Genomic DNA, 13,459 nt, shown 5'->3' with positions numbered 1-13,459 from the left:
CAGACTGCAAAGGTGATGATGGCACATCTGTCGACGCACTCGCAGCCGCTGAGATAAAGACTTGCACAAGAACACAGCAAGAACTGTGGTTGTACTTCACTGCACAAATGATCGACTCCGGTGCATAATGGGCTGCCTCCATTGCTCTGCCAGCAGGTGCAATTCCCACCGCAGACAATAACATTTGCCTATTTATGTCAAGCCCTGATTACTGTATTATATGTAAAACAGATCCTTCTTGCAAGCCAAACAAGGAGGGGAAGGAAAAAAAGTCAGCTGTGACTCATGCGAGTCAGCAGTGTGATACCAGCCTGAAGGAGCCGTGCTGGGCTGGACACCAGCTGGCTGCCGCGACGGCAGCAGCAGCAGCAGGCACCCTCCCTGCTCCAGCCGGCGTGAGCTGGGCCTCCTGCTCGTCCTTTTTCTTGGAGAGGGGAGAGAGGCAAGAGCTGACGGCTCAGGCTGGGCGCTGTCATGGCCCTCAAACCCTCTCGCTGTCAAAGCGCATCCACAGGGAACAGAAATGCCAGCGGTGGTGTGGGCTGGATGCGGTCCCGCGCTCCTCTGCTAATGCGTCTCCTCCACCTCCTCAACAAGGACGTGGGGAAAGCTGGCGGCGAGCACTCGGGTGACCTACACAGGAGCCTGCTGAGCCTGGAGCCACGCCAGCAGGCAGCCCAGGAGGAACAGGCATCTCTCACTGCCAGCAGCAGGCTCTGGTGGTCGGCAGATTTGTTTTCCAGTTGTCACTTGTCCTCGGGCTTTCCCCAAGGGCAAGGCTGAGCTGCAGCTATTGGATCTCCTGGTGCTTTTCGGGCTTGGGTCAGGCAGGTTTACACCCCACTCATACCAGGGATGATCCTCCCAGGGCATGCCCTGCCACTGCACCTGCAGGAGCTGGGCTGGCCACCCTACAGGCGAAGGGGAAGGAAGGTGGCTGCTGGCACCACAGGAGAGCCAGCTCTCACAGATGGCTGCTCACCATGCAGCACCCAGTCAGAGGCAGACACTTCTTTTTTTAGGTGCTAACACCTACCAGTGAGTCCCCTGGGCCCAGCTGCTGACAGGCAACAAGCTGCCAGACCTGCACCAGAGAGCAGGATTTCTGCTTTTGCCACCCTCTTCACCCTTCCCTAAGACTTCTCCCCCAAGTATGGTGAAGGTTGAGTTTCCTTTCACTGTCGAACCTCCACCTGGACCATTCCTGATGCTCTTTTATTGAAATAATGCTCCTCCATGCTTCCAACAGTCACAACTGCCCTACCTCCCTCTCTTCTCCCTTGTCACTGGCTCCTTGTTGCCGTCTCTCCAGGCATGAGCTGAAGCAGCTGATGATGCCTTTCTTGCTCTGCAGGGAGACTGCAATCACCCCCAGGCTTCACCCACTGCCTGCTCAGCCAAGCCTTCCTGGCCCCACCTAATGACCATCCATTACCTGCTGACACACAAAGCCTTTCAGCCCTGCTCCTCTCCACTTTGCCCTACCTCTAATTCCAGCTTTGGCCAACACACCCGTCTGCCTCCAATCTATTGCGTCAATATGGCCAAGTGCTTTCCCCCTTCAGCTGCCCCTTAAAGAAAATAACCACTTGGAATAGGAGTTCAAAGCCAACGCAACCCCTGGGAGCTCACTGGCACAAGCTGCCACCCCTTTACAGCCCCAGCAGGGACAAGCAAAAAGATGAAGTGTTGATGTAAGGGTTTATTCACAGGCAGTCGCACAGGGAAACAGTGAAGGAATATTTCACAACCCAAAGAAAGAGGACTGTCTCTCTCCAGTACTGTGAGACAGGTCACAGTGTCTCTGAGCCACAAGTGGCCTTGCTCAGCATCACGACTGCAGGCAGGTGCCTGCTGAGCTGTCAGTCCTGCTTGTGCTAACACAGACACACACTGCTTGAGCACAAAGGCACAGCCTAGGTTAGGAACAGGTACACGTGGTCTGAGCATGGGATCGACCTGACAAACAGCTCAGACGAGAGCTATCCCTTGAGCACATTCCAATTAGCCCAAGAAAGTACCGCAGAAAGGCTGAGATGGGCTCCGCCTGCCTGGGCCAGAAAATTGCAACAGCCCAAGCTGCCATCCCACTAGCCTTAGCCCAGCCTGCCTCCGAAAAACACACTGCTCACCGCAGCGCCACAGCCAGCAACCAGCTGTGTGCTGCACTGGGGACAGGCAGCAAAAAAACCAAGCAAAACACTCCACTGAAGATCAGTTCAGGCTCCAAAACGCTGACCATAGACCAGGGCAAGTCTGAAACCAGAAAATGCTTTATTGGAAAGGTACAAAAAAACCAGTCACTGCAGCTAAATTTACAGCAATAAATTACGTTGTGGCTGTCAAGAGAAGTAATGGACACATACACAGGGCTATTCGCCTTACAAACAGGAATCCACATTGCTTGGTATATCAATAATTTATTTTATAATAAAAAAGCAGCACAAAAATAAATATTGAAATGAAATTACTGAGTAACCACAGAGGATAGAATGAGCTGGTGATAAAAAACAACTTAAAACAGAAGACTTCTATCATTAAAAAAATGAAAGCAAGTATCCACCATCTACGGAAACACCCCAGCAGACTGAAATACAGACGAAGGAAAACAAATCCACATTACAAAAGTTTTTCGGTTTTGTTTTGTTTCTTTTTTTTTCTTTTTTTTTCTTTTTTTTTTTTTTTAACTCTTTAAATAAAAACAATCATGACAATGAAGTTTAAATGATTCGAGAGAGAAAAAACTGCCACCTTCTCCTCCTCCCCGGGGTCTGAGCCGTCCCTCACGCTCCCGTGGCATCGCGCCTGGCCCTGCCACAGCTCGCCTCCGCACCAGCTCATGGCCAGCGCCTCGTCCCTCCCCGACCATCCCGGAGCTGCCGTGTCACCCAGGTCTCTGCACTTCATGGTAGAGTTGGGCAAGAGCAGAGACACTGACTTGTTTCTAAGGGATCTGGAGCTGCCCTGGAGGGTAAGGTTCCCCACTCCCAACAGAGAGCACAGCAAACAGGTCTACGAGAACAGAGATGCCCCTTCCCGGTCCCTGCACGACGCTTTTCGTCTTCTCCTGCCTCCCGCCCAGCCCTCGGTTCCCACGTCACACTGCGGATGGGGAGCAACCAAAGAAAGGCCAGGCCCAGGGGAGAGGATCCCAGCACTCAAAAATCAGAGCCCCCCGCTCCTCAGCGGGGCCGGGGGGACAAACTAAGAGGGGCAGAGAAGGGAGCCCCGGCATCCAAACTACTGCAGCAAAGAGACAAGCGAGAGGTGCGGCTGCGGGGGAACGCGCCCCAACGCCGCCAGCGCCACACGGAGCACTCGCCCTGGGTGTCAGGCTGGCAAGTGAAGGACGGAGAGAAAAAAAAAAAAAAGAAAAACAAACAAAACAAAACAAACAAACAAAAAAAAAATAAAACACAACAGAAACAAACCGAACCCCAGAGGAATGCAACGCGACAACCCCAAGCTGGAGGGCCCTCCAGGGAGGAGGGTGGAGGAGCTGGATCTCCAATGCGGTCAACAGCTTTCGGGTCATTCCTCCCTCCACGTTACCTTGCAATTCTGATCCCTCTGTGGAAGTTTAGCCAGGACATTTCATTCCCCTCCAGGTCACCACCCAGGGAGCCCTGGACTGGCAATTTCTTTTAATAAAGATTTACAGTATCAAACTTGGAAAAAAAATTATTTTTTTTCTTTTTTACGAAAAATCTGTACGATAAAATGTATATAATTATATATTTATATATATATTTCTCTCTCTTTAAATATTTCCACGTGGTCCTTATGGATATCCAATATGGATTACCTACCATGGCTATGGTATCAACAGCTTTAACAACACCCAGGCCTCTTGTTCTTAATCGAGTGACCAGAGATTTAAGTGTCTACCAGCACTAAACTAGCAATCACTTGGACAAGCCTTTGGCACCCTTCCAAGAACTGGAAAAAAAAAATACTTGGCCACAAGGGAAGTGCCACGTAAAGATATGTTTCTCAACTCATTCCAACAGCAAGAAGACCCCACGGAACAAAGTTCGACCTCTGTCTCCCTTGGTGAGACAGGTCTGATTTCCCCAGAGGGGTGTCAAGGGCAGCCAGAGGGTGTTCCTATCTAGCCAGGAATGTTATGGAGCTCTGGAGCTGTTTTAAAGACTGGAAGCATTTGGGCATTTTCAAGTCAACTGGCCTTTTTCATTAAACTTTTCATTTAAAGCCCCAACAGTGCCAGGAGTCTCCATTTTGCCTGTTTTCGGAGGCACCTGTAAGGTCTGGGAAAGTTTCCAATGTCTGTGAGCTGGAGAACATGAGAGGACCAGGAAATGACAGTAACATCTTTCTCTTCCTCAGCTTCTGCTGTGGGAGTCAATAACTGGTACTGATACACAGGACATTGATCTGCCTGTTTGGAGATAGGGAGGGAGTGGAGGAGAAATGAGGTAACGCTAAGTGTCATCCAAACTCTACGTGTTGGAAAATCACTTGAAGGAAACTCCCTGCTCCCCTCCATAACACGTGGATCTGGCAGGGGGAATGAGCCTTCAGGAAGCATTTCACTGACAGCCTTTCTGGCTCAGTAAGGTCACGGATGTCGATGTTGAGGACTGAATGAGAACCAAGACTGAGGTTTCTCTTTTCATTAACCTATTTCACAAGGGACCCTCCTGGGAAATCCAGAGACTCCGATGACAAGGTGAAAAAAAAAAGAAAAAGCAAGCTAATGACTTCTTCCAAAGACAAGTAGGGCTTCACTAAATTTCTACCAACGTACTGCCCTCCAAGGCAAAACAAAGCCTCAAACAACAAATTATACTGGGTGTCAGATGCCAGCTCACTGTCCCCTTTGCAACAACGGTGGCACTTGATTATTCTCTTTCAGTCCAAAACACTTGTGAATTTTCCGTGATCTTTGTTTTCTATTCTGGAGCCCAAATTCTCTAAGCTCTTCTCCTCATCTTGAACTTCAGCAATCTCATTCTCTTCTCACCTGCGTGACAACAGGCATCGTCCATTCCACAAGTCTCTGACCTGCCCTACAAAACTCACAGTCCCTTTTCTTTCCTACTTTAAAAAGAAATTAAAAACAACAACAAAACACACAAACACCAACATAGCTATTTTTTTTTTTTTTTACAGTGACCTGGAAACATTCGTCTTTTCAGCGCTGCTGCGCAACAGCAGAATCTCTCCTTTCAGCTTCCCACCTCCTGCCCATTGCTGAGCCAGAAATCCCTCTCCCAAACCACTGCTCAGAGCCATACAAACGACTTCTCGATCCCAACTCTTCCATCCCCTACACACATCGATTTTCCATCCTGCCTTCCGCGCGCCTCTCGGGATAATTCCCCCATTTGCAAGAGAAAGCGTCAAGTTTCAGGGTCACATTCACACAGGTTGTCTGAACACTGAGGGTTGTTCACTGTACTCTTTGGATCCCAAATTCAGCATCTGATGTGCTATGGAGAGGAAAAGACTCTTCCAGCTCCCATCTGACCTCCCCATTGCCCTTCTCTGGTCATCAAGGACTGGCGAGCGCAGCTCTCCAGCTGGGATGTTTGTTGCTAACCTATCAATGCTTTTGTCAAAGAGGAGACTCTAAAACTTCTCTCCTCCTGTCTGAACACTATTGCCCTCTAGTTACACTTCAGTGCTTTAAAAACATCCTTCTGAAATACTCTGCACAAACCCCTTCTCATAGTGCTGATCCCAGCAGAACTGTCCCACCTTCTCTCACAGCCAGTTCTGCCTCCACCAGTAATACTTGCAGCATTTTTCCTCCTCATCTCCCCTTTTCCTCCCCATCACACTGCTCTTCATTCACAGCATTTACTGCGCCTCCCTCCCCTAAGCTTGAGGGAATCCAGGAAAAAAAAGCTGCTACTTCAAGACTGTGGATCATTTGGAAGAAATAAACTGCATAAATATACCCAATTCACAGGCACACCTTTGGGAAGGAGCTATTGGGAAACTTGGGCTCGGAATAAAGGAGGCTGCGATGTAGTTTTTACAGGCCACACAGGTAATGGGGCATATTAAAATATGTAAAATATATATTTTTCCATATTTTAACAGCATGGATCAAAAACAAAAGGTTATTCCTAATGGGTGTGGTCGGACCCAAGCATTAGTCTCCACAGTCCTCCCACTCCCATCCACTCATACCATGATGAAATCAAATCCAAAAAGCCTAGATCCCTGCCCTCATAATATCAGATGGAATTGGGGAAGGTAGGGGAGACTCTTCTTACAAGGAGTAGGAGGCCACTAAAGGAAACTCTTTTTTCCCATACATTCATCTCACATGATGATTTCTACGGTCCATCTGTTTCCTGGCTCTTGAGCATCATTCACGAAGACTCCGGAGGCTCCTCAGGTATCTTCTCCCAGCTGGAAGGCTCCCCACAGCTGAGAGGGGTTTGTGGACACAGGGGGAAGGAGGAAGCAGATCTTGCAATTTGTACTGCATACAGAGCTCAAATCCTGGACACAAGAGGTTGATGGAGCCACTGAGTCCAGACAGAAGCAGCCAGTTAAGTTCCCTTTGTAGGAACCCTTTGGGTTTGTTTGTTTTTCTCGTTTTCTTTTTTTTTTTTCTTCTATTTTTTGCACTTTTGGAAGAGAATTCTTAAAATGCCAATTCTTGACATGACCAAGGACTCCGGAACAATGCATAAGAGCCTTATCCCCTCCCCTCTGAAAGGCTGCTAGTTCCCCCCACCGAGGGCACTAGGACGCTGCTGAAAACGGCACAGAACTGGATGAGATTTCAGCTGATTTCACGATGGTGATGACACTGGTGGTGGCAACTTTGGTCGGGGTAATAGGCCCTCGCGCCACGGTACGAGCAAAGGTCTGGAGTGCTTCGTACTTGGAGCGCAAGGCATCCAGCTCTAGCTTCATGCTGCTGTTTTCTCTGGCCAGCTTCTCCACCTCTTGCTGCAGCTCAACCCGCTGCCTCTCGAGCTCCTCTTTCTGAGTCACGCGCTTGATGCGGCAGCTGGCAGCGTAGCCCCGGTTCTTCAGAGTGCGCCTCCGCTGCTTCAGACGGATGACCTCCTCTTTGGTGAGACCCCTCAGGTGCTGGTTCAGCTCCCGTACGGACATTGACACGAGTTCATCATCACTCAGCACTGGGGCATTCTCTCCTGACTCCTCCTTTACCTGCAAATACCAACAGCACAGGGGTAGCAGCAACCCTACGCGAACGGATGTTCTGGACAGCAGAAGGAGACAGGGGCACCCCTCAGCAATGTGACAGCCCTACCTGGAAAACATCTCTGCAGTGCTGTAAAGAGCACAAGCTCCACTAAAACATCTGGGTTGAACATGGCAGAGACCTGAGCACTGCTGTCATCTGGGTTTGGGTAGCCCTCTTAGGTCAAAGAAAGCAGTGTGAACCCAACAGCAAGATTTTCAAGGAGGTAAATGTAAAGCCAGATGAAGCCTTTTGTTTGTGAAGTTCTTGGTCAGGACCCAGAATTCATACTGAATGCTAAAGATGACACCTTTTCGCAGCATTATGCTGGGATAATAGTGCAGCATCTCAATAGCAGAATAGCTGCTCGTATGCAGGGCTTAATTCAGCATTTTATGGCTTTTCATTGAAGATTGCTCATTTGAGCAGTGAACAAAACCAAACCTGCTTGGTTTCAAGGACACAGCCTGATCTGGTTGTGCTGGGGCACAGGCCAGAGTGAAGTTACATGAGAAAATCACACCAAGGCCTTAAGCCTTTTGTCAAGCAGGTTTGCTACCACCATTATTTTCAGAATCGTAGAATCGAGAAGACCTTTAAGATCATTGAATCCTGAACTTTTACGACTCCATCCTTTTGTCTTTTCAGAGACTGAAAGACGTATGGAATGAAGAGCTAAAACACTGGAAAGAAATTTCAACAATGCATGCACAGCCCATGCATGGACCACCATCATGCTGGCATGTCTGAGGCATTTACTGCCTCCTGGATGTCAGAGACACCAGCTGAACACATCCCTTCCCCAGTGCCTCCCAGTCCAGAGAGTAAAAGTACTTCAAGCTTGGGAGCACTGGTTTCAGGATGCTGCCAATACCTGCTATACTCAGAAGTTTCTTGGATAGGCAACTGGGATACACCAGCCTCCATGCCATCCCAGAGACTTCAGACCTCTTTCTGGGTATCGCTGGTATTCTTCTACCCTAACCTTTCCTTTAGATAGTGGGAAATTGTATCAGCACTCATTTGTAAGACTCTCTTGGAATGAAAAAGAACAGTCATGTACGACCCAGCATTGCACAGTTCCTCAACAGCCTCCCTGGCCACCCATCCCCACCCACCCAGCCTTCTTGCCTACCTTTAATGCCTTGTTCGGTTTGGGATTAGTCGTCATAACCTGAGCACAGTCTTCCGGACAAAACTGCTCAGAAATTGCAACTGGGAAAACAAAACAAGATTTATAAGTTAATCTCAGAGACAAAGGCAAGAAGAAGACACCAAACACGGTGGCCCAAACTCCGAACTCAACCACCACCTGCGGGAAACAACCACACAGTTGTTGGAAGCACTGTGGTGTATTTGGACATTTGTGTTGACAAGCACATTGCTTTCAAACACTAAGACCTTGTATTTTGCTATTAACTACACTAAGATCCAGCAGGGAAAAGACAGGACAGGGAGGATGGGGAAGGACACCCACAAACAACAGTCACACTAAGCACCACACACCGCCTTGCCATGTGCCACCCCTTCCCAAGGGGAGCACAGAGCGTGGCCTCTCAGGCCCCGCCACCTCCCTCCGGAGGAATCCCAGACGCTCCAAATGGCCTATTAGGGACTGAATTAAGAGTTACCTCCGCTCATAAAAGGCACTGAAAAGCCACAAGACAACAACTCCCTTCATTCTTATTTTGATGATTATTAACCCAGCTCAAAATTGAACCAGCAACCCAGAAAGAAGCTGCCTGGTTTGTAACCTGCTTCCAGCGCTGTCCCCACCCAAAGGAGACGCCACGAGAAAACCCGAACAACAGAAACAAAAGCCCCTGATAACAAAGCCAGGCAGGAGTTTGCCTCTCCAACACACCAAGACTGTTGCTTCACGATCCTCCAGCCCCAGGCTGCGAGAGCCGACCTGCTTGATGTATCTAGTGACGTGGAGGCATGTCCATCGACAGACAGACGGTCCCCTGCCGCGACGCTGCCCTTCACTCTCACCTTAGCCGGCGACTACACCCCTTTGACCGGCGCCTTGCCGAAAATTCACCTGCCCACACCTCCACCCAAACCCTTCGCCCTGCGGTGACGGCAGCACGACGCTCCGACGGGTACCTACCGCGAGCGAGGCGACCGCAGCCACGCCACCATCACAGCCTGTGCCTATGGCTCCCCAGCGGGGAGGGGGCGAGGCGCCGGGCCCCCCCGACGCAGGGCGGCTTGGAGGGCTGCACACCCGCGGCACCGCAGAGAGCAGCCTGTCTGGCGGGAGTCCTCTCTCTCCCCCCCCCACCTTCTCCAGCCCAGCCCAAACCCTCCCCATTTCCACGTCTGCATCGTGTCACACATCCTAATCATTCATGAAAAATCCAGCCAAAGCATCCCAAGCATGATTCCCTTCTGATAGTTGCCATGGTGACCTTGGGAAAGTAGCCAACCCGGAGACAGTCACCATGGAAACAGAGAAGCCCAAAAGCAATAATGACTTCAGGTCATGTCTGTGCAAAGACATCACGAGGTCGTCGGAGAGTAAACAAACTCATTCATATCTGCAAACAGGGGTGGCGGGATTTGGGGGGTGCAAAGGTGGGGCGTGAGGACTGGTGGGAGCCGGGTGGGTGAAGGTGCTGGCTCAGCCCGTGCTGCTGTCACTTGAATTTTATCAGTCAAGACACCTCATCATCACACGACTTACGTAAAGATCAAGATGAAGAGCAGGAGCGGAAAAAAATAATCCTGTAAGTGCAGAGCTGCAAGATACTATCCTAGATATTAGGGAGTGTATTTAGGCGCCTCCTCTATTTTTAAGCCCGAGACAGCACAGCTCTCCATGTCTGGAGGAGGGACAAGGACAGCCGCACAGCGCACCAGCCAAGATGCTCCGTGATGAATGGACCACTTACAGCAACTGGTGTGCGCTGCATTTTCTAGAGCATCACCGAGTCCTTCCCTGCTCTCCTCCAGCACCGAACCCCACCCCGGGCAGACCTCAAACTTGCAGCCCCTGCCTCGCCGGGGTCACAGGAGTGGGCTGGACACAGGGGCAAATCTCAGCCCCCTGCAGCTGCCTCCAAAGGATGGGAGAGTGCCCGACCTCTGTCTGCTGCCACACTTTGTGCTCTTCAGAAGGGCAGGATCCCCCTGCGAACACAAGCACTTCTTCAGACCCCAGCACTGCCCTTTTGCCGTCCATCCATCGCTTCCCCACCGCACCAGGCATTTGCTGCCCACCCCTACCTCCCGGTTGGAGGTGCAGACGTAGGCCCTAGCAGTCGGGAGGAAGGAAAAAGCTCCTTGTCTTGGCCAGGAGGACTCCTCTCAGAGTTGAGGAGCGCAGAGGCGCTGCCAGTGCGTAGAGGAAAGGGCCGGCAGCCCCCTCCCTGCAGAGGCGCAGCGCCGGGCCGCAGGCAGTTGGTGCCATAGTTATGCAGTGAGTCACCAGCTGTTTACAGAGTTTGAGCGCTCACATTCCCACAGCATCAGAAACTCTTCCTTCCCTCAGCGGCATCCCCCCTCCCTCGCCACCCCCATCCCTACAAGGGAAGGGGCACGCTGGGCGCGCTGGCCGCACGCCGCGCTGCTAACGCCGGAAAAGGAAAGGCAAAAAGGAGGGGGAGGCCAACGACAGCCCCGTGTCACACCCACCAACTGCACAAAAAGCCTTTTGATCCTCACCCAGCGCGTCTTCAAAGCGTTTTCTGCGCCAGCCGATGGAAAAACTGAACGGGGCCACTTGGCTGCGCGGAGATGGAAAGAAATGTAAAGTACCATGGAAAACGCGAGCCGAGGGGGGAGGTTGCCTCCAGTGGGGTCAGCATGTGGGCTCACCTGCTATCCCAAGCAACGTTCCAGCTCTGCATGATGAAACCTCTTCTGGTCACCTGTTGCTCCATGTCACCAAAGCAACAGCTCCTTACCCTGCACATTCCTCAGCGGACAGACAGCACAGATGCTCGGTACAGGGTCTTCTGTTGCACACCTGTCTCCCCCTCCACACCAAGACACCCCCCCAAGGCAGGCAGGGATCCATCCTGCTGCACCAGGGGTGATGGGCCAGAGCCATTGCTGGCACAGAGATGAATGAGAAGGTTCAGGGCACCATCAGGAATAGTGATACCAGACCCTCTTGAAGGGTGGAAGACTGGGGGCTACCCCGACCCAAAGGGTAGGATTCCATAGCGCAAGTAAAAACACTCAAACAGGCTCAAGCTTCACACTCCGACTCCAGTGCCAGGAAGAGTCTTATCTCTGCACTAGGTGAAGGCACAGGTGTGGTCCAGGCTCTGCTCGAAACCAATACAACAACATTTACAACCCTCACCAGCAGCCCTCCAGGGCCTCAGGCTCCATCTCCCCATCTACTAACTCCTTCCCATCAGAACTATTTGGGAATATTCAGCCACCAGCAAGCTACTAAAATCAGCATGGCATCTCCCACAGATAGGAAACAAAATCCACAACAAAATCATAAACCATTCCGCAAACAAGTCATACCCAGCAGCATTCCCTAAACATGCTGCACGAGGGTCTTCTGGGACCCTGCCTGCAATTTGATTATTAGAACCCTTTTAGTCTTTACCCTACTCCTGCCCTTCTTTCCTTAATTGCGTTTGCTGCATCACATCTAAAATTAGGAGCTCAGCTTTTTGGAACAAGGACCGTGTTACATCCTGCTCTGTAAGCAGTACGACACACTTCGAACGCTACATCAATAAAGCAGTGAGTAGTAATACACCAACTGTGAGGGGAAAAGGCTTTTCCAGAGCAGCTCCACGCTCGTATTTACAGCAAGTGTTTTGACTGTGGGTTACATAAAGAGCCCTTGTAATTCTGCAATAAAGTTACCCATTGACAGCCTTGCCAACGCCCTCTCCCTCTCTCAGACAACTCCTATGCCTCTTGCAGCATCCTCCCAAAAACCTGGAGGTCTCCAGCTGACATGCTAAGCCTGGCGGTCTCAGCTTAGACCATCTAGAGATCTGTGTTTCCTTTGCTTTGAAAGGGAAAGACAGCAGAAAGCCTGACTCAGGCAGAGGCAGGACAGAGCTTTCCACACAAGGCTTGCAATTAAGAAAGAAAACATGCCAGAGTGAGATTTCAGACTTTCCACGCTACAGGGCTTTCCAAGCGTGTTACACATTAAGGAATTACTATAAAGTCGCTGCCGACACCCAACAACTGTGGATCAACTTGAATTTTAAAACTCTTTCTACACTGAAAGACAACCCTGGCCAGAACATGAGCACCTGGCAGACAGCCCTGCTGGTGTTTAGCTTCCATTCTCACACACATAGAGCAAACTGAAAACATGCAACCCTCACCTTCCGCCAAGCCAGCGACGACTTCCCGAGGGCAGAAAAACAGCGCAAGGTTCAAGCAGCGACGGGGATTTCTGCCATCACGTCTCGATACGGCACCGACAGCTACGCAGGGAATACTCTACTCATTCCCAAATGCAGCCATTTAATTCCTAGGCAGCTGTTTAAATCTCTCGTTTATCCGCAAGTTACTCCCAGCTCCAGAGCACCAGCCAAACGGACGTGCCTACCAAGGATATCTGAGCTGAAAGGTGAAGGGAACTACAGATTGCTTAAATCTTCATCGCCGTGCCTCTGCCACTCGGAGGCACGACATGGATTTCCAGCACATTGCAGCATGGTAGGCAGAGCACCATCCCTCTCCCCATCATTCAAAAATCCACTCTCCTGCTCTGACAACCTTCACACATCCTGTAAGGCAGACTGACGCTTGTCACTCATTTGTAATGAGAGCGGGGAGGGACAGGCTGGTGGTGTGAATCAGAGAGTAGAGAAGCATATGCGAGGCAATATATTTGACATGAAGAGAGAGAAGACACAAGGAGGGGGTGAGTCACTGTTTACTGTTCTAGAGGAGCTCCACGCAGCCCTCGCCCAGCTGGCCAGCTTTCCATTTCCCTTATGGATCGGAACCAGCATCCAGCAGCAAAGAGGAGATTCAGGAACCTTCAGAGCATATTTAAGAGCTGCCAGGACACAGCTCTCTGAGGCACTCTCTGGGGAAGCCTGGACACGGATCAGACAGTCTTCAGTGGTTTGGTAAACAACCTAGTCAGATGCTGCAGAGAGCCTGTGGTTAGGGAGCAGGGATAAGGAGTACCAGGCGGGTACGCCTGTGTGTCACCTCTGAAACTTCATGGAGGAGGTGGCTGAAGGGGAAAGGTATGCGACAGCCAGCCCTGGTACTGACAAGCTAACAGCACTTTTTCCATCACACGCTTAGAAAATGTGGTGA

The 13,459-nt window shown here is 50.7% G+C and overlaps 1 protein-coding gene across 1 annotated transcript in view; it reads right to left on the bottom strand.

Annotated features, from left to right (window-relative positions):
• Positions 1–2,635: 2,635 nt before the first annotated feature.
• The window catches only part of MAFK (MAF bZIP transcription factor K), a 14,469-nt gene continuing 3,645 nt past the window's right edge, over positions 2,636–13,459 (bottom strand). Inside the window, exons 2-3 of the mRNA XM_027878230.1 lie at positions 8,328–8,407; positions 2,636–7,158 (exon numbers count right to left, since the gene is read on the bottom strand). Of these exons, the coding sequence (XP_027734031.1) occupies positions 6,724–7,158; positions 8,328–8,363 (471 nt within the window). The 5' untranslated portion in view covers positions 8,364–8,407 and the 3' untranslated portion in view covers positions 2,636–6,723. The remainder of the gene's footprint in view (positions 7,159–8,327; positions 8,408–13,459) is intronic.

The sequence above is a fragment of the Empidonax traillii genome, unplaced genomic scaffold, assembly GCF_003031625.1.
Source record: "Empidonax traillii isolate 1590-97213 ecotype Southwest subspecies unplaced genomic scaffold, ASM303162v1 scaffold39:size2480183, whole genome shotgun sequence".
Lineage (NCBI taxonomy): Eukaryota > Metazoa > Chordata > Aves > Passeriformes > Tyrannidae > Empidonax > Empidonax traillii.
This window is presented reverse-complemented; position numbering and strand designations above follow the sequence as displayed.